This window comes from Ahaetulla prasina, chromosome 2, assembly GCF_028640845.1.
Source record: "Ahaetulla prasina isolate Xishuangbanna chromosome 2, ASM2864084v1, whole genome shotgun sequence".
NCBI classification, from domain to species: domain Eukaryota; kingdom Metazoa; phylum Chordata; class Lepidosauria; order Squamata; family Colubridae; genus Ahaetulla; species Ahaetulla prasina.
Genome location: NC_080540.1, coordinates 146,590,810 through 146,613,014, shown reverse-complemented (window position 1 = coordinate 146,613,014; position 22,205 = coordinate 146,590,810). Strand labels below are relative to the sequence as shown.

At 39.6% G+C, this 22,205-nt stretch overlaps 1 protein-coding gene across 4 annotated transcripts in view; it reads right to left on the bottom strand.

Annotated features, from left to right (window-relative positions):
- TEX2 (testis expressed 2) overlaps positions 1–22,205 on the bottom strand; it is a 105,243-nt gene that overhangs the window by 11,914 nt on the left and 71,124 nt on the right. For all 4 annotated transcript variants that reach the window (XM_058169008.1, XM_058169009.1, XM_058169010.1 and 1 more), the window contains exons 5-8: positions 20,185–20,432; positions 16,284–16,430; positions 9,434–9,533; positions 3,351–3,483 (exon numbers count right to left, since the gene is read on the bottom strand). In XM_058169008.1, coding sequence (XP_058024991.1) covers positions 3,351–3,483; positions 9,434–9,533; positions 16,284–16,430; positions 20,185–20,432 — 628 coding nt within the window. The remainder of the gene's footprint in view (positions 1–3,350; positions 3,484–9,433; positions 9,534–16,283; positions 16,431–20,184; positions 20,433–22,205) is intronic.

Sequence of the window (22,205 nt, the reverse complement as noted above, 5' to 3'; positions counted from 1 at the left end):
GCTCTTTATACACTATGTTGAGCGTCCAAGGAAAAGGCAGGAAATAAATGTCATAATGTAAATAAATATCCTTGTTACCTTTTAATTCATTATAATGAAGTCTACAATAGCAAGGAAAAAAAAAATACTTCAGAATGCTACAAAGCCTTCCGATAAATGTTCAAATTTCTCTTTAAAACCATAAGGAAGGAAAAGCAGTGTCCTGTGATAAAATACTTAAACATCTCTGGCCTTAAGCACCCAACCATGAAGAAAAGAGCTATTCATAGGATTTTCTAATAATATTAGACCAGAATAGCAATGAAACTGCATTATTATTTGCACTTCGGCACCTTCATTATTTAGCACACAATTTTATTTACAGATAAAATTCAGAAGGCTAGCTCTGAGAGGTCTTTAAAAAAACAACAATAATTCAAAAGTTAGAAGCATTCATACTTATCATTCTACCCATGGCTCAATTTTTCCAGACTTATTGCTTTACATTGCAGGTGTGAATAAGGCAAACTAGACTAGAGTGTTGGAACTGCACTGTCTTCAACTGACTGTCTCTATCAGTAATATTAGAGAAGTACAACTTGTAATAAGTGATGTTTGCTTCCAAATCTAGAGAGCACATTTCTCCATCCCTCGACACCCTCACAGACAGACATACTTCAGACATTTCAAGAACTATGGAAAGGAACGGTATCTTTTAAAGACTCCCCTTCCTCTATTACTTCAGGAGCTGTTGCAATGATTCCAGCTAGAACTAGTATCCAGGACACATAGCTATGAAGTATGGAAATCATACAGGTTTGATCAAGCATTTGAGAAGGCAACTGTATGTGCATTAAAGCTAATTATCAAGAGATGCTGGTTCCAAAGAACTGTCCTCTCCATGCCCAGGTTGTGTAGCAAATGCACTGTACAGTGGTTTCAACACTTCTGAATGTTTCAGCACTAACAGAATCAACAGTACACAGAATGGGATGATATGACACATACCACTCACCAGAAAAATATCCCAGATTGACGAATCCAAATATTATTAAAAAGAAAAGAAAATGAAGGGGAAATAAGAACAAGTGTTAAGTTAGAGAAGTGACAGTAGAGAATAATTTCTGGCTAATTTCTATTAAGACACTTTATTTGGCCAGCATGAAATAGGCAGAATTAGTTAACTTTTTTAAAAGTGCGTTTTGCTAAGTCGCATAGTGTAATCTAGATTATTATTAAAGTATCACATACACTGCTTATGAAAACATAAATTAAAATATATAGCTGACAAGTTTTAATTTTTTAAAATGTACATAGAAGTCAACCATTCTGGGGGAAGGGGGAGGCAAAATATATACTATTGCAGAGTTATGTGAAAGGTATAATCAGCTACATCTAGTGTCAACATAAACTGGGTAAGCTAGTCAATTAAAATATGAAATCAACGGAGAAGGATCCAATAGAAAAAATAATTTAAAAATGAGTCACAATTCATCCATAAATACAACCTGTTTATTTCAGCTTTTATTAAAACAGAATGTAAACACATTCACTGATTGTTGTACGACTGTATGCCTTGAGTCTTAACCATATTTTGTAGCAATATTTCTTTCCTAAGAGTTTGGGAGTCATGCCAACAGCAAAATACCTTTTCTTCCATTTAGTGCAGGCTGTATGTATGTCAGCTTTACTGCAGTTTGCCCATCTTCCTGCAAGGCTGATAAATGGATCCTTCAGCAGGAAAACAGCAAACAGCCTGACAGGAGAACCAAACACATCTGAGAATTTAAAATCTCACCCAAAGTTAAGCACAGACTAGACTCGAGCATGAGATGATGAGGAAATGGAAGGAAGGAAGAAGAAAAATTCTTTGTTGCGTTTTGTAGCTAGTTGAAATTTGAATTGGTCTGTATATACATTCCACTGCCCAATATGCACAAATATTTATATTTCAGAGTCTATTCTATTTGCTGGGATGGTTAAGGCAGAGGTCTTAAACATGTACTATAAGCCAGGGGTCTCCAACCTTGGCAACTTTAAGACTTGTGGACTTCAACTCCCAGAATTACTAAGCCAGCTTCACTGGCTGAGGAGCTCTGGGAGTTGAAGTCCACAAATTTTAAAGCTGCCAAGATTGGAGACCCCTGCCATAGGCCACTGAACTCTTTGCTACAGTCCACAATCGTTCAACGATGACTGGTACTGCTGGAGCCCAAATCCTGCTGGACTAGCTCTGCAGACACCTGCTCCCAGCTGCCGCCATAGTTATATTTTTAATCCCACTTTTTAATATTACACTAGTATAACTCAATACATATTGTGAGCATAAAACAATAACAATATATAAAAGGCTCATCAATTCATTTTGAGTTTGGGGGCAACAGAGTTAGACTGTGTACGATAGCTTTCACATAAACAATTATACGTACCGTATTTTTCAGAATATAAGACGCAGCTTAGTTTTTGAGGAAGAAAATGGGGGGGGGGGAAATCTGCCTACCAGGTATTCATCTGGCTAGCGTCATTAGTCTGGTCAGCTTCAGCACATCAGTTTGCTGGTTTTTAGCAGCACATTAGTTTGCTGCTTGGGGATAAAAAACAGCTTCTAAAGCACAACTGATCTTTGGAGAGAGAAGCAATGAGAAAAGCAGGCAAACCACGGAGATCGCTTCACTCGCTAGCGCCTACTTAGGGCTGGAAAAAAGCTTCACAGCTGAGTCAGAAGGAGCAGGCAAAGCATGGTAGCACCTCGTTAGGGCTGGAAAAAAGCTTCGAAAAAGCTACAGTCGGAGTATAAGATGCACCCAAATTTTCAGCCTCTTTTTTAGGAGGAAAAAAGTGTGTTTTATACTCTGAAAAATACGGTAGTCTTCGACTTATGATGACAATAGAGCCCAGTATTTATGTTGCTAAGGGAGAAATGTGTTAAGTGAATTTTGCCCATTTTTCTACTCTTCTTGCCACATTTGCTAAGTGAATCACTGCAGTTGTTAAATGTCAAACATGGTTGTTAAGTGAATCTGGCTTCCTCATTGACTTTGTTTGTCAGAAGGTTGCAAAAACTGATCACATGACCCCAAGATACTGCAACTGTCATAAATACGAGCCAGTTGTCAAGCATCCAAATGTAAATCACATGACCACGGGGATGCTGCATTGTGTCATAAATGTGAAAAATGGTCATAAATCACTTTTTTCAGTGCCGTTGTAACTTCAAACGGTCACTAAATGAACTGTTGTAAGTTGAGGACTACCTATCCTATATTATTTACTATAAAGAGGTCATTGAGTTCTTTCATGGATAAATGCAGAATGCTGCTCCTACGAATTTTTTTCCGTGCAAAAATTTAACTGATAACAATATTCCTTACCCTTCTTTACCAAATTCTCCAGATTTTAATGCTTCACCCAGAGGTTCTTTCCCAAGTTTGGTCAAATTCATCTTTGTCTCAAGGGTCATCAGAAAAGATCCATTGTACAATATTTCCAGGTCAATCCAAAGTCCTAGAATTGTTGGGAGAACATTATGTTACATATAAACAACAAGAAGTATTTTTCAACAAGTAACGAGTAAGGTGTTTCCAGAAAATTTTTTGCCACAGGTTGCAAATTACACAGGTGCCTTCAGATTGTTTCTACCTCTTTTGTAGAAGTCAAGGCTGTTATTATAAATGTAAACAGCAATTTGATCGGTAAAGACAAGCATGATGTAGACTTCATTAGATAAGTCAGCAGATTTAGAAAATGTTAGCATTCTAATTGGTAATAGCATTTGTATTCTGCTGTATTGATCTTGCAGTTAGATTGTATCAAAATCTTAAGAGTTTCTAGAAAATAAGAGGGTGATTCTTTCTCAGAAAGAGACTTGCTAAGGAACTCTCACTTTCACTGTTTTTTTCATCTTAAGAAAACCTGATGACCAGTTTTTATCCTGCAATACACTATTGTTGAAATCTTAAAATTCATAGATTGCTAGCTTGTGACAGTGGAGCCTCCAAAGTAACACAGGAGAAAGGATGTTTTGTTGCATTCAGACAAATAGAATGTGAGCTCAGTTAACACATACATGCACAAACATACATTCATTCATGCTGTTGGATGTCTGCATTTCAGTGTGGATAAGAGGCAAACCTATTCAGAAAAATGGAAGCGGAATAATTTCTACACTGCACACTAGAGTAGCATTATTTATATTATATGTAGGATCTTTGCATAAAAAATGGGCTAAGTCTAATGTTTTTTCCCCTCTTCTGATCAAATTTTCCACTTTGTGCTACAAAGGAATACAGGTAATCCTCAATTTACAACCACAATTGAGCCTGAAATGTTGATCCTAAGTCATTGGGGTCATTAAGCAAGGCACCTACACAAATACTTCACTCAATGACTGCAATCCTAGCACCTCCAGTTGTAGCTGTTAAGTGATTCTGTAGATCATTAAGCACAGTTTAGGGCAGGGGTCTCCAATCTTAGTAACTTTAAGGTTTGTGGACTTCAACTCCCAGAGTTCCAAAGCTGGCTGAGTTCCAAAGCTGGTTTAGGGTCCCTGAGGGGGAGGCTCTACAAGGCCTGGGCCGGCTACAAGATACAGTAGCGTGGACAAAGCTGCTGTGGGCCAGGCAGCCTTGGATCCTCTCTCTGCCCCTCCAGGCCTGAGAAGCTTTCAGTCGGCTCCCCCACCCCATTACACTCAGAAGATAAATTGTTAGCCTTATCTTTGCGTTTTTCTGCCGATGGTGACAGGTGCACCCAGCTGATGCGAGATGCAGCCTTCCAACAGAGGCTGCCTCACACCACTCTGCACGTGGCTGCTGCGGCCTAGTGGGATGTGGGAGAGGCCAAAGGCTTGCATGACACAGAAGCCTTGCATGTGCTGGTGGGTTGGGTAGAGAGATAGACAGGTGTGGGGAGTTGCAGTGCAGAGGTGGGTCTCAGCATGTTCTGACCAGTTCTGGAGAATCGGTAGTAAAAATCTGCCTGGCCCCACCCTCATCTGTTCTCTGCCTCCTGAGTCCCAGCTGATCGGGAGGAAATGGGGATTTTGCAGTAACCTTCCCCTGGAGTGGGGAGGGAATGGAGATTTTACAGTATCCTTCCCCTGTCACACCCACCAACCACACCCACAGAACCGGTAGTAAAAATACTGACTGGCCCCACCCCCATCTATTCTCTGCCTCCTGAATCCCAGCTGATCGGGAGGAAATGGGGATTTTGCAGTATCCTTCCCCTGGGATGGGGAGAGAATGGCGATTTTACAGTATCCTTCCCCTGCCACACCCACCAAGCCATGCCCACTCAGCCATGCCATGCCTACCAAGCCACGCCCACAGAACCGGTAGTAAAAAAATTGGAAACCCACCAGTGTTGCAGTGCCCCTGCAGTTAGTCATAAGGAGGGGCAGAGGGCCCAAATTTTTATTATGTGACTCTAGAAGTGCGGCAATAACTTTAACTTCAAATATAGGTTATACATCCATCTTTTCAGCACCATTGTAATTTTGAATGGTCACTGAACAAATGGTTGTAAATTGAGGACTACCCTTATGATTGGAGAAACGATGATTTCATCAGAGTCAACAGGGCTGCAATTTTTGAATTGTTTAAATTTACTTTGTTGGCAGTTAAATTTTCAAAAATTGTAACAGCAGTTTAAAAATGAAAACTGCTAAGAATTACTATTTTGCCACCAGTTTAAGTAGCACGAGCTTTGAAAGCTGTAAATCAAATAAATGCTCTTGTTATAAATGCCCATCCTTGCTCTTTAATATTGTATTCAACAAATCTAAAAGCATCTAAATATTGCCTTCCAGTTTTCTATAAAAATGCCCCAAATAAATATCCTTATGAACCCGTCTTAAGGACAATTAAAAAGCCTATAAGAAGGAACATGAAAGCTGCCTACACAGCCTATGAAAATGTTTCAGCCTTGCAATTTGGATCCTGTCATCTGCCCTGAAATCCATAGGGGGGCATCCATCTATCTGAGGCAGACTAGCAATAACCTGAGTGCGACTGTTTGTAATTGTACTGTTCTGATCTGTATGTAATATACTGCAATTATAAAGGGGAAAGCTTTAGAGAGCATCTGTGAGGCAGAGAGATAAAACAGCCACATCACAGACTCAAAACATTGTTCCTATTTTGCTAAAGAAGACAGGAAATGAAAAGGATCAGCATCTCAGAGCAGCTGCACTGTGTTATTTACAATCAGTTGTGAGGAAGCTTGTCCCTTTATAGCAAACCAAACACGCCAAACCCCTGAAGAAGGGACCACTTTGGAATGCGATATCCGCAGTCAAACGTATCTAGTAGGGATGTGCAAAACTTACCCCTTAATTCTCACGTCGCAATTTTCACTATAAAAAAACCTTATCATGGGGAATATTTCTAATATTCTTGTTTTACAGAAGAACAAATATGGATGCATGAACAGGTTCAAATGGAAGCCATTGGCATAATGCTTAAGGTGTCTGTCTAAGTTCAAATGTACCTTACAGTCTCTCGACCAGTGGTGGGATTCAGCCAGTTCGGGTGAACCGGTAGTTAAATTACTGGCTGGCTCTGCCCCTTCCCACCTCGCCCCTTCCAGGAGTCCCCACATGCCACATTTTGGCTCCCAGGTAAGTGCAGGGAGGCCTCCTAGGCCAAAAATGGGGCATAGCAGTAGGGCGCCCCCCAATGGCCTGTTTTCGCTCCCAGGAGGCTGCAGGGAGGCCTAGTAGGCCAAAAACGGGGCACAGGGGGGACAGTGCATCCCCCTCGCAGCCCATTTTTGCTTCCGGGGGAGGGGGTGCAGGAGGCTGATTGCTGCCTGTCACACCCCCTGTCCATGCCCACCAAGCCATGCCCCCAGAACCAGTACTAAAAAATGTTGAATCCCACCATTGCTCTCAGCTCTACTTAATTGGTCAATTCACCAAGCCTATTTTCTAGGGTGATTATTGAGAGGTAAAATGAAGAGAAATCCTCAAGTAAGCTCCCACAAAAATCATGGAATATAATAAACTGGGGCAGGTGTACTTAAACTCAGATGTATTTGCCCCCAAATACCTCAAAAATTTACCTCAACATCTCAATAAAGTATGTTAGTATGAAATATAGTGCAGCACCTTTTTTTCCCTTCTTCTAAGTCCGCATTTTTTCCCTTACACTTAGCTGCTTATAATATACCCAGGAAAGTATTCCTAAATTGAACATGCTGCAGTTTCACAATTAGGATTGCTTTTCAACTCTAAAGAGCTAAGTAGTAAGTGGCCTCTTTTCTTTCATTTAAATGCACCTCTAATGGAGACAATAAGCTATTTAATGATATTATCATGCGATATTATATTGGTTGCCTCTGAAATCTTTTTCAAAGCTTCAGTTTCTTTGAAGGAGTAATTCCTGAGAAATAGACGAATTTTTCACTCACAGGAAAAGTACCCAAATCTTTAAAGGGTGAATGAGGCAGAAAATAATAACACCCATTCAGGAGTCCTAACCAGTACATTTATCTTTCAGCACCAAAGATCTGGAATTTGCTTTCATGCCTTATTTTACAATGCCGTGTCTCGGTAACAATCTAGTCAAAGAATAGCCACCAATTGCTCTACAAGGGCTGGAACATTCCTATTGCAGTAAATTGAATGAACCAATTCAAATATATCATACTGTTGTTTCACAATGAAAAAAATGGTGTTGCTTTTTTTTTAAAAAAACCACTATCTTGCAATAAGAGCAGATTGAATTCTATTTCTATGAGAGGATGAAAACAAAAAAAAGAGTCATTCAAATTACAATTCTGTTCTTCGGAGTTCATTAATTTGTATTCAGATGCTCTTTTGACAATTTAATATGGCATTTATATAATGCAACAGACATGAATAGAGCCTCTTTGATTAATCTCCTCCAAAATAAATTTACTGATCAAGAACCAACAAATACATTTTTCCTGTGATTTCAGTTGGTGTAATTCAGTTGCTTTCATTTATGCAATCAGTGAGTCAGCAAGCTCCAAGTACCAATTCTTTTTTAATAAATTCATTTAGTAATGAAATTAAACAAAAATAATAATTCAAGGAGATCATGGATGATATAAATTTTTCATTCGTGACAAATCCAAATTTTCCAATATCAGGCAATAAAAAGTAGTTGTACTTTAGCTGAATGTTTTATATCGTGTCACTAAATAAAAAATAATAGTGTGCCTTTTTTTTAACTGGGTTGTTTTTTGTTGTTTGGGCTTTTAAAAAATTTTTGTAAGTCACCCAGAGTCTTCTAAAATAGGCAGTTGTAATAAATTAAATTATTAAACCACAGATAGTTAGGAAAGATGTCCCCATTTCCTTGGTGCTCTCTGAGCTTAGTGGTTTGTTTGCAGATGTTTCATTACCCAGCTAGGTAACATCATTAATGTATAATTACTGTAAGTGTGGGGTTTCCACTCTGGTGATATTCAGTAGTTTGCTGTGCCACTGTTAGTTGGGTGTGGTTTTGTAATACCCCTTATCAAGGAAGGAAGTAAACCCTAGCAAGGAAAAAAACTAGCTGGGTAATGAAACAACAACCAACCAAATTCAGGGAACACCAAGAACTCCATTTCTAGGTAGTAAAACAAATAGAAAACATGATTTGCTTGTGGAAGAAAACAAATAATAAACTAAGTTAACTGAAGCTCTACGCCATGGCTGTCAAACTTGCAGCCCACAGGCCAGATGCGTTATACACTGGCCATGCCACACCCGGTTTAGCAAAGGGGGAAAAAGTCACAATGCGTCACGTGACACTGCCGTGACGACACGAGTTTGACATCCCTGCTCTACGCAATGATGCAATCAATTCAAGTAGCATTTACATACTCCACTCCTCCCCCATTTATTTATTTATTTACTAAAGAGATTTCTAGCCCAACCCAATCCCAAAAGGAGGGGCAAACATTGAAAACAAAGCTGCAACAATGTTAAAATAAAAGCTACCCAGCTCTGGCTTGTAAGAATGACACCATGCAATAGGGTTTCCCCCCACACACACACACTTTCTTTCAAAATGCAAGGAGGGTTAGGGCTATGTCTAAGCCTCTAAGGTAAGGATTCTATAAATTGGGGGTTGTTACCCAAAAAGCCTTATTCATGCTATTTGAGCAAAGCATTGCCTGAGATAACACAATACCCCACTGTGTAGACCTAAAGATATGATGTGAGCACTCTTGAGCTGGGCTCGGAAGTTTATTGCTAACCAGTGCAGTACATTTAACCAGATGTTCCTTTATGCTGTATCATATCCTCCCTCCTGTGCAGTTGCAGCTTGGATGTTGCATCCAGAAGCAGTCCGATGCAGAGAAAAAAAATGATAGAGCACTCTAAGAGAGACATTGTTAGGATTAAAGAACATTCATTGAGTGCACATTATGATTAGGTAACAGCATGATAGTTTTCTATTATTAATGCATCCTACAACATTAAAATTCAACGCAGTACCTTTGTAATCAATGGTAGGTTTATAGGATTGAAGGATTTTCGGCAGTGCAATTCCCATGTCCAATTCTGTTAGCGTTAATTCATTCATGAAGTATGGCAACTAGAAGAAGAAAAAAAGTAGAATAAAAAAGTGCTTTCTCTCTTTTCCCAACATTCATGGTGTTTGAATGATTGACACTTCCTGGGATGGCCCAGAGCCATGTTAAGATCCCGGGAGGCCGTTGAAAACAATAATCTGATTTATTGAAGTATTACCTGCACCTTTACTTATCAATAAATCATGGCTGACTGTTGGGGGCGAATCATTGGCCCCAGTGGAAAGGGTGCGCAACTTGGGCGTCCTCCTGGATGGACGGTTGTCTTTCGAAGATCATTTGACGACCGTCGCCAGGAGGGCTTTTTACCAGGTTCGCCTGGTTCGCCAGTTGCGCCCCTTCCTCGACCGGGATGCCTTATGCACGGTCACTCATGCTCTGGTTACCTCTCGCTTGGACTACTGTAATGCTCTCTACATGGGGCTCCCCTTGAAGAGTACCCGGAGGCTCCAGTTGGTTCAGAATGCAGCTGCGCGGGTGATAGTGGGAGCCACACGTTGCTCCCATGTAACACCTCTCCTGTGCAGTCTGCACTGGCTACCTGTGGTCTTTCGGGTGCACTTCAAGGTGTTGGTGACTACCTTTAAAGCGCTCCATGGCTTAGGGCTAGGGTACTTATGGGACCGCCTGCTGTTACTGAATGCCTCCCACCGACCTGTACGCTCGCACAGAGAGGGACTCCTTAGGGTGCCGTCCGCCAAGCAATGTCGGCTGGCGGCCCCCGGGGGAGGGCCTTCTCTGTGGGAGCTCCCACCCTTTGGAACGAACTTCCCCCTGGACTTCGGCAACTGCCGGACCTTCGGACTTTCCGCCGAGAGCTGAAGACCTATTTGTTTGTTCGCGCAGGACTGGCATAGGATTTTAATAGGATTTTAATTAGTTTTAATGTTTTAACATTTTAAAATTTGGGGTTTTATTCTAAATGTTTTAATTCGGCCATTTGTATAATAAGTTTTTAAAATTATGGTTTTATGTGTATAATGCTGTTGTTTTTTATTATGGCTGTAAACTGCCCTGAGTTCTTTGGGAGAAGGGCGGTATAAAAATTTAATAAATAATAATAATAATGGCAAGTATATGCATATAAAGTGGTAACAATGCCATAAGTGTATTTAATTTTGATGTATGAACATTTTGTTCTTATTATTCTACCTTTTGAAACTTAAAACATTTTCATAGGCCCCTTTCACCCTGCAAAGTTTTGTAGGCCATAGGAGTGTACATACAGGTAGACTTCAACTTATGATCACACTGACCCTGGAATTTTGGTTGTAAATCATAGCAGTTGAGTCACCATGTGACTAAACTTAATTTTACAAGTGTTTTTACAGTGCTTGTTAAGTGAGTCATCATGGTTGTTAAGCAAATCAAGTCATAAGTCTGAATCCAGCTTACCTAGTAGAGTACGTTTTTTGCCAGAAAACTGCAAAAATCATTGCAAAATGTGATCGTATGACAGTGGGATGCTACAACTGGTTGTCAATGTGAACTGGTTGCCTGAAATGTGACTAAGTGTCACATGGGGTAGTATGTAACCAAAATAAGAAAAAAAGGTTCCTGCTTTATTTAAACTAGAAAGACACACATTATTAATTCTTCCAAATAAAGATGGGGTGTGTGTGAGAGAGAGTGAGAGAGAAAGAGAGGGAGGGAGGGAGAGGGGGGGGGGAGAGAGAGAGAGAGAGAGAGAGAGAGAGAGAGAGAGAGAGAGAGAGAGAGAGAACACGTGCACATATGTTCTTGGTGACTGCTTCGACAAATCTTGCAGTTTTCTGTGCAACATTTTTGGAAGTGGGCTGTTTTATTCTTAGGGCTGAGAGAGAGTGATTAGCTCCAGGTCATCCAACCCAGTTGGCTTTCTTGCATAAGGCCGGACTAGAGCTCATGGTCTTCTGGTTTTTAGCCTGATGCCTTAACTACTACACCAAACTGGCTCTTTTGTCCCAAATGAGAACATTACAGGTTTTCTGTTCCTTTTACCAACACATGGTTTTCAGTGCTTTCTACTATTTTTAATTTTTTGAGAGGTGTGCTATTTTGCCTATATTGTTGTTCTACATGTTCCACAGAATACCTTTGGATTCTGCCAGCTGCAGCCACTTAATATTCCCTTGCAGCACATATGAATCTGGACATATCAAAGCTGGAGTGAAACTAATAAGAGCTTCCCTTTCTAACTCAAGTGACCGAAAGACCATAAATCTGTTTCCAAAAATAGCTTGGCTGACAGATCAATAGGTGACAGGACTGTCCCAATGTGACATAAAAGCTCCCTCCTGCTTCACTCTGCATATCTTCTCCAGTCCATCAATCTGTCAGTTGGTCTATTTCTCAGCACAAATGTACCAGTCTTCTAAATCACCAGTAGCACTGTTTTCAGAAACATCCTGAGTGACAGATTACCAACGTGGAGCATCCCTGTGCCAACAACAAGTCACCAGGGAAACCTGAAAAGCGGCTAAATCATCTGCATCAAGCACTCACTCAGATACCAAAGCCCATTACTACTCCATTTTAAGGAGAGCAATCAGTCCTGCCAGCTAGTGACGGCAGAAGGGGAGGGGGAGCAAACTGAGGAGAATCACCAATTGCTTTCCTTCAATTGTCCTGTATAAGTAGTCCTCAAGTTACAACCCCAATTGGGACCAGAATTTCCATTGCTAAGCTAAGGATGGCAATACCAATAGCACTTGTGGGTCCTCATTTTACTGACCTCAGTGCTGTGTTCAGAAACATCCTGAGTGGCAGATTACCAGCATGGAGCATGGAGTCTCAGAAGGATGGAAGGCTGAGTCAACCTTCACCCGGTCAGGATCAAAGTCCTGGCAGTGAGCAGGATCAGCCTGCAACACTACATTCTAACCTCTGCGCCACCACAGCTCCTGTTAAGTACGTCATACCCAATCCTATGCCCTTTCTTAAAAATGGGGATCACTTCAGTCGTTAAGCAAATTTGGCTTTCTCCATTGATTTTGCTGGATGGAGGCTGACTTGGAACATTGCAAATGGCAATCACATGACCCCGGGATGCTAAAACCATTGTAAATACATGCTGGTTGGCAAGCAGCATAATTTTGATCATGTGAATTTTGGGATTCTGCAATAAATGTGAGGACCAGTCATATTTTTCAGTGCCATTGTAATTTCGAATGGTGGCTAAATGATGTTGTGCCTCATCCGCTTTCCCCGCAGCCGGGGCCTTCTTATCTGCTTCCGAACGCTGAGGAATGTCCTAGCATGCCTCCCGGCCCCAGCCCTGGCTCCATGCCCAGACAGGCTGAGGAAGAAGAAGCACCTCCAGCCCCCAGCCCTGGCTCCATGCCCAGGCAAACGGAGCACCTAGACCCCTCCCCCTCCCCCACAGCATATGAGCCTGAGGAAGGTCAATTACCAACAGCTGCAGACTGGAGTGACCCTCGCTTCAGGAGAATTGATAAGCGGCGTCAACAGAAGGAAGGGAGGAGCAGGCCGGGATAAGTGCTGAGTCATGGAGCCACACGCCATGGCTTATATAAAGGATCTGCTTTCTGGCATTCTCTGAGTCAGGCAAAGTCTACCTTATCTTGCTGAAATCACTTTCTGGTCTCCTGCCTGCCTTGAGAACTTTGCTAGGACTTTGGCAGAGCTGCAGAGGCACGCCTGATTCGGATTTCCCTGACCTGGCCGTAAGCGGAGGAGTGGGACACGACAAATGAATGGATGTAAGTCAAGGACTACCTGTAGTGAAGCCACTAGGTTAGGACTTGCAAGTTCTGTTACTGCAGCTCAGTTGTGAGGGCACCACACACTTTGCTGCTGTTTCAAGTTCTGGAGATATGCACATTAACACTGTGGTGAGCAGCAGCTCAAAGTCAAATAAGAAACCAGAACTGGCTCTGCAAAGAAAGTAGAGAAATATTTCTCACTCTCCTAAAGAAGAATGGCATATAAATCAGTGGACAACAACCAGTGGTCCGTGGACCACTGGTGGTCCATGAGAAAATTTTGGTGGTCCGCAGAAAAATTATTTGCATTTTTACATTGCATTAAATACTATTTATCTTTTTAAAAAATTCATATTAGTGGTCCTCGGGATTTAAAATTATGAATTTATTGGTCTCTGAGGTCCAAAAGATTGGTGACCCCTGATATAAATCACTATTAGAACCTGTGATGAATACATGAAGGGCACAAGACATGGACTAAAGCCCACCTGTTTTCTGTTTCAACAAAAGCCATCTAGAAGATACTTATTTCTATTAAAAACAAACAAAAAGGGAAGTGGGGCAACACACAAAGGGTTACATCAAACTTGTGAACGACAGTGCCTTGGCATCCATTTAAAAATCTTCAACAATGTGGTGGAATTATCAGCTGGAGGGAAAGGTGCCCCTCTAGACAGAGTAAAGAGACATTCCAGTTTAGAGTTTGTTCAGGAGAGAATAGTCTGAGGTAAAACTTTTAGGTCTATATCTGCTATTTCCCAAGGGTGACAGGCAGTCTGGAGAAATTCTTGTAATATAGATAATCTACAATAAAATATCTAATTGGTCCTATTCGAGTGGCTTGGGTTGCTTGTGCCTGCCAAACAGCGTCTCATAATCCCAAATGTGTCCATAAACCCAAAATGAGTTGCCTGTCCCTGCACTAAGAAAAAAATTAAGGATCTGTCAAAAGGTCTTGTGGAAGAGAGGGGGAAGGGAGAGTACATTTTACTGGATTAATGTACAGTATGACTTTGTAATTATAAACTAGTTGACAAAACGTTCATCTTAAAAATCTTCCACACCTTGATGTTGTCTCAGTGCATTTGGAGGGCGTTAGACTATGGAAGATTGTTCTTAAGAAATGTAGGGATGTCTGTCCTGATTTAGCTGGGGGAATTCTACTTCTTGTCAGCATTGGTTTTCTCCTCACTATTCTGGCATCACTTTTCTAGCACTTCTGGTGCTCAGCTTTAAATAGATCCTCCATCTTCCTAGCTATTAATGGATCACTAGTGTAGCAACATTGAGTATAGCAACAAGATCATTACCAAGATGACATGAATAAGAGAGAGGGTGTGTCAATAATTAATTCAACTGACCTAGTGAACTCCACGTAGATTTCCAATACTATTATTTCATGGACATTTGAACAAACTGTTTCTAGCCTTTAGTAGAAAGAACAATAAAAGCTTTGGCTGAGCTTGGAAGGCAAGCTTTTGTGTCCAAAATTGTAGGCTTTAATTCACAGATGCATCAACCAGTACCCACATTGGCTGCAGTTGCTTTTTTAAAAGATGCCAAATGACTAGCTCTACTAAAATATTCAAATGGGAAATTTGTTTTCATGCTAATATGTAATCATTCCTGCAGAACAGCATTAGGAAAACTGATCATTTATGCTGCCAGCTAATTTAGAAGTTAGTCCGCTTGTTTCATTTGTGCAATTAAGACAGGTAGAGGAATTAACTGAATGGGACACAGCTGAATCGAAGCACCACCTTGGGTCATACATTTTCATTTAAAACTCATTTAGGGGAACAGAGACACAAAAACAGTGCTTGGATCATTTATTATTCAAAAGTCTGCAGACTGGGGGCACAAACAGCACCTATCAGAATCTCTGCCTTTGGCTCTCTGATAACTCTGATAGTCCTGAAGATTAATGCTTGGTGTGGATAAATATTTCGCTCATATGAAAATCCTGAACTGTTGCAGACTGATGGACCTGAACCTGAAGCCAAAGCACAAGCATTGAGTTGTGCACAACAGGTAAATGGTTGCTGGAAAAATTATTGTTAATAATCTAAAAAGGTGGACAAAACTATGTTTATATTATTAAATAAAACTTATTTTGGGGGTTCTTAAAGGGGGAAAAGGGACGTGATGGCTCAGTGGCTAAGATGCTGAGCTTGTCGATCAGAAGGTCGGCAGTTCAGCGGTTTGAATCCCTAGCATAATGGGGTGAGCTCCCATTACTTGTCCCAGCTTCTGCCAACCTAGCAGTTCTAAAGCAGGTAAAAAATGCAAGTAGAAAAATAGGGACCACTTTGGTGGGAAGGTAACAGCTCTCCGTGCGCCTTCGGTGCTGAGTCATGCCGGCCACATAACCATGGAGATGTCTTCGGACAGTGCTGGCTCTTTGGCTTAAAAACGGAGCTGAGCACCGCCCCTAGAGCCGGAAACGACTAGCATGCATGTGCGGGGGAACCTTTACCTTTAAAGGGGGAAAAGTATCAGATCTTCTGGAGGAATCATCTCAATGAAGGTTCATTTAGTACTTTTGAGTCAAGGCAGAAAAGGGAGCAGGCCATTGCATTAGAACGGCAAAGGTTACCATCTTTTCTCTCAAAATGTTTCCGTTCTTGACCTTCTGTTTTCTTTTCCTTCCCAATCCTTTTATGACATATCTTTTAGGATGTCTGTCTAGGGCAAGGACTGCTATTACTAATTTTTGTAACCTGTTCTAGGAGTTTACTTCAGCTAACAAGTGGAATTAAAAACGGTTCAAATAAAAATAAAATGGTGTTCCCTCAGGAAGTAGAAAGACAAAAGTAGAAAACCTCTAGAAGCATTTAATCTTCCAAAAGTGTCCAGAAACCACCAAGAATCTGACTAATAGTTATGATAAACATGCCAAGCAACTTTATGGTTCAAGAGAAAAACAGACTGGTGTAGTCCCTGACACGTTGTTTGATAGCATCCTGCACTGCCAGCAGTCTGAAACTCTATAACAGTTCTCAAGAATGGGCTACCCAAACAGATGGTAGAAATTTAAGAAAATATTCCTACCTTTATTTTGCTGAGCTTCATCTGTATTTTCTTTGACACCACGGTAGACCAATATTTCTCTCCCAAGAAATCCCAAAAGATTCTTCCCAGCAGAGCATTGAGCCAGGCTTCCTGTTCTTCATCTTCACTATGGGAGGTGGTTAACAACTGACAAAATATTTCAAAAAACAAACAAACTTTTAATAAGTTTCACAATGCTACTACTGAATATATAAAGTGAACAGTTAATTTAAACATGTTTATTGAAATAATTGTGTTTTTTTGTACTTAACAGCAAGTTAAAAATATTTCGCATGAATGAGTCTAATATATTGTCCAAGGTTGTCAGCTGATGCTTCAGTATGTAAATCACCAGTGTAGGAGGAATAAGACTGGAAGCTAAACAGGCTGAAGAACGGGGTCCCAGAAAAAGAAATCAAGCAGAGCTTTGCCTCAATTCAGCCCATGAAGACTTTGACACTGATCTAAAATCAATCATCCAATCTCTTCAGGAGCGAGCTGCTGCCTTTGGCAGTCAGAGATGAGTAGCATCAGCTGTGTTTCATTAAAAGCTGGCATTCTTTCCCATCATGAACATTTCTATGCAACAGCAATCAGAAGTTGAAAAAATGTTTTGATCTTATGCACTTTCATGACCAGTTTCAAAGCTTCTTCCCCAGGACATTCCTTTGACAGGATCTGACTATGATTTCTGCTTTGCCCAATGATCACAATAGCTTTTAGTAAGGAACCTTGTGCCTTCTTAATCTTGGATCAGACTGGGACTGAGTCTTTTCTCAGTGATTCCACTGTGCTTCTATTAATATTGAGTTTTAAGAGTTTTCCTAAAACTTTTGAGTAACAGCAATATGCCATATGTGGGATTGAGAGGACATTTTTGCAAAATGTCTGTAGTTAACAAATCACAGAAGACCATGGCCAGGCCATCTGAAAGTTAGGGGGAAGACCTATGCATTCCTCATTATCTCTAACTTCCTAACTGCTGATAAAATGAAGGCCAGTTTCCAATTACACCTTATGAACAAAAATATAACTAAATATGGTTGGTTAGCCTTGGGTCTTACCAATGGGACTACTATGTTTGGAACATGGCATTGGGCTATGGTTACTATCAAAGGGCCACACTGGTGATGGCAAACACTCACCTGAAAATATAAGTCAAAATGACCGAAGAAGTCCAAAATAGGTATCTTATTAAAATAGCAAAATTACAGCAATCATTGGACTCCCAACTAGCTGAAGCTAGCACTGATGCTGATCAAAGAAGATCTTCAGGTTTGCAAAGAATGAAAAGGGCATAAGCACAGTTCAGTCTCCTCATAGGAATACTTTACAACTGTAAATTGTAAATAATTTACAAAGAAATTGGATGGGGTGGCCCAAGGCATCTTGGCTGTCCTCCTATCTGATAACAAGAGCATTTTGTATTGCTATGCCACTTATCTTAAAAATAACACAAATGCCATAATAATTGCCTTTTTTTGTTGTTATTTTAACCAGATGACCCTCATTGCATCTCAGGGGGAGCATAAAGGCATTCCTTATCTAAATCTTTGAGGAAGTTGCCATTGTAAAGGTATATAATTGTAAATCAAAGCCATCCATTACTTAGGAAGGACATATGCCTGAGGGAGTTGATTTGAAATAAACAGAAAAAAGCTTCAACAAGTGTGACTGATCTGTATCCAACAAAGAGAGGGGATAGAAAAGATTCAGAGATCCAGCTAATACAAGTTATTGAACTAATACAAATATATGCATAGACATAAAAGATTATTTATGCAGATTTAAGTATAAAGAATTGACCTCTCAATGTTGCCTCTAGATAACAAACAGGGTCTGTTGTGGTTATTATTTGGGGAAGTTGCTCAAGCCAGAGCTTTGTTTGTGAGAGATTAAATCAGAAGCAGGTGTAAGTCTTGCTGATTGTGTGATCTATTACTGAACACCCCCCCACCCCACCCCACCCCCGCATTATATTCTCAGAATCAGAGCTGGATTGTGCACAGCAGCCTGAATAAGTCAGCTTGTGTTTCAGACCCAGAAAAGATGGCTATTAATTCAGAATGGAGGCAAAACAACCCTAAGAATGACTCCAGGTAGGAACTGCTATAACAATAAAGGAAAGAGTAGTTGAATGTTAGTAGGAAGGCAAGATAGTATCTCTGTGGTGCCTTAACACCAGTCTCTCTGCCAACCTTGATAATATGGCTAACATGCTGTTAATAAGTACCAGATTAGTTAACAGAAAAGTGTTTGCCTCCACAATATCTTCCAAGAAATATATCAACTTTGCTTATTTAAGTGGTTGATAGAAGGGACTTATATGAGTCTTTTACAAATGCATACCCTGGTGTGTGTATCAACTGGAGCTTCCAGGTAGGGGGAAAGAAGGTTTTTAATCTCTAAAAAAGTCATTCATCTGCTTAGGTATCCTGGTCTGCATTTCCATTGTGCTGGGAAAATGAGATGAGACTAAGATTGAGCTAGTGTACCCTCTATCTCACTGCTCTAGAGCTTACTTCACTCACTATGGGAAATATACAAGCATCAACAGTGGACATTACATGCAAACAAAGCAAGAAAAGAATCATAAATAAGTCGCATTTCATAAACAGTATTCAAGACAGTCCCAAGTAAAACAGAAGACACTGTATATAGGGTATGCAAAGGGTGATCTTCATAGAATTTAATTTGGATGGGAAAAATCCAGCTCAGTACACAAATTCAAAGTAAACATTTCCACAAAAGATTATTCTACCCTCTGCTTGAACATATTCAGCAAAAGAGAACTACAGTTTTTCTGGGTAATTAGTTCTACTGTCAAGCTGCTCTTATTGACAGAACAAGACTTCCCAATATAATAGCTGCCTTCCTGTAATTGAAATCCATTATTCCACCTCCTACACTCTGGAATGAGAGAGAACAGGTCTTTATTATCATTTATTGATCTGATTATACCAGACCTTTATTTTGTACAACTTAAGACAGTGTATGTAATGCTTCCTCCTATTAGTCTCATAACAACTACCTACTGAGGTGGGTTACGCTGAGTGTGTGTGATTGGCCCAAAGGCTTTCAGGCCTAAAGGAGTACTAGAACTTCCAGACTCCCAAATATTAATCCAGCCTTTTAACCATTACACAAACTGGCTCTTTATCTTTTGAGCGACATCTTTCAGCTATTTGAAAATTGTAATTATATTTCCCCCTTTCCAAAACTGTCTGCTTTCTCAAGGCTAGGTCTTAGAATCTTTCTTCGTAATTTTTAGATTTCATAATTTAGATTGTGACTTTCACTGTTCTGCTCTGAATCTGTTTCGGTTTTTTGAAACATTTTTAAAATGTGGGGCCCAGAAACTGGACACAATACTTAAGTACCGTGACAAAAAAAAACTGAAATGATTTCTTCCTGTGAATTTAGAACATATTTCTGTTAATCGGCTTAAAATAACTTGTGCTTTGAATAAATACTTGAGTACACATCCTTTTACAATAGTTTTAAATCCCAATTGTTATAATTCTATTTCTATTAAAAAGAACAGTTGTTGCAATATTTTTAATTTTGCTCTCTAAGTAGTTCTATTGATGGGTAGTCCTAGAAGTGTAAGAACTAAATGAAATATCTACTGTTGCAGAGATTTTTTAAGCTGCATCAAAATAATGTTGAATGTTAAGAAAGTGAGCATACCGTAGAAATGTTACTAGCCCCACACTTCTTTGGGAACAAAAAACAGCCCCTGCACACTTGAGCTTGAATAAAGAATTCTATTCTATTCTATCTGTTCTGTTCTGTTCTGTTCTGTTCTGTTCTGTTCTGTTCTATTCTATTCTTCTGTTAGCAGTCACCACAAGATAAATCATAACACCTCAATCAAGAATATTTAAAGACTATACTTCACCTTTTTCACGGCTGTGGGGCTGCTGTCAGCACTGTGATCGGGACTAACTGTAGGGCTTGGGTGTTCTGGTGGAATGCACCTTGCCATGTACACATTATAGTCTAAAAGTATTTTCTGCCTGATGTTGGAACCCAGGTCTTTCAGCTTTGGCTGAGGAAGGATTTCTTCTACACTTCCTTTACTGCTGCTGCGGCTGTGTGTTAGAATCCCAGACTGGCTATTGGATCGACTATGTCCTGGCAAGAGGCCTGAATACAATAAGAAGAAAAATCAATGGATAAAGCATCAATACATAATCAAATATGGAACATAAGAATGAAACAGAATGAAAAACAGAAGATTATGATGCCAATACTCAAGCAAATTACAAGGTTGTCAAAATGACAAGGCGGTGAACATACACTGTGATTTAATCTATTCATTACAGAAGTACACACATTACTATTCCACACAATCTATTCAAGATTATACTGTATAATCATTTTGACTTTAACATAAACCACAGGAGATATCACTTTGTAGCCTTCAGTTGTTGAACTCCCAGAGCCACAGCCAACATGGACAATATGCTGGGTATTGTATTGTTGTTCAATAATATCCGGCAAGCCACAGGTACTCCCCCTGCCCTCTGCCGTTCTATGGCAAATGGTAAGTAAACTATCTGGTCATGCATCTTTTTCAGTACCATATATAAACACACCAATCCTTAATTTAAAAAAGGTTTTGGCAATGTTTACAAGAAACTGTCTAAAAATAAATCATAGTAAATAGAACAGAGAGAATTTTAGAGGAAAGAAGACAGCTGAGAATGTAAAACGCTGCACCAAATCTGATATGCTGAACAATTATAGACTAGAAAAGAACCTGAATGTAAGCAAAGCTAAAAATCCAAGAATCATGAGTGTCAGCAAATAAAAATACAAATACACTCACACCCACTAGCCTCAATTTAAAAGTTTTACAAGACTGAGTAAGTGGAATCACTTTCCATTATCATTCCCACTTCTGTGAAAGGGTTTTTCCATAAACTAGGTTAAGAGGAAACATATCTGAACTACACTTCAGCTTTTCAGAAGCTTGCCATAAGTTTGGCCAAACGTTTATATATAAACAGTGCAAATATTTTGCACATAGATAACTTGAAGGTTGATTTTGAATAAAGGCTTTTTAAATTGTGTTTGAGCAATCTGCATTGTCTTTAATGAAATACATTTCAGTTGTTTTAAAAAGAATAAAAACAGATATTACTTCCCTAAACATCTTCTGTAATTATTGCTGTATTAAATGCTCAAAGGTTCAATTATGGCCAAATTTCCAGGCCCTACTAATTTTAAAGAGATAGTTTTAAAAAATTTTCGTGAGCCACAATCCTAAAAAAGAACGTTCCAGAAGTATTATAGAAAAGAGAGTATAGGGGACGTGTAATAAAAGATGAAGAATTATATTAACCATTAATTGCTGTATTATATATATCAGATTTAAAGATTTGAAAACTTTGGCAGAAGTCTAATATTCCTATAAGGTTAAAATGTCATAAAATCGTACCATTATGATAACTGAACTACGTATTTAATATTAATAAAGTAAAATTAAGTCTCTTCAAGAAACAACCTTAAAATACTTTTGCCTAAAATGTATGTGTATTATTTCTGGAAATATATTGGAGTATCATGTCATTTTAAATTATTGTTTTGCAAGAAAAAAAAATCAAAGATAGATTAATTCCATGTTTACTCAAATCAACCACTTACATAAGGCAGGATATTAGAATGTAGTTTTGTTAAAATTTAATGTCTTAGAAGACATTTAGCATTCCTCGATGAACTCACTGAATAGCAGAGTTCTTTCTTAATGATGCAACAGCAATAGCACTTAAGACTTGTATACCACCTTATAGCGCTTTACAGCACTCTCTTGAGTAGTTTACAAATGTCAGCATATTGCCCCAACAATCTGGGCCCTCATTTTACTGACTTCAGAAGGATGAGTCAACTTTAAGCTCTTCAGGATTGAACACCGGA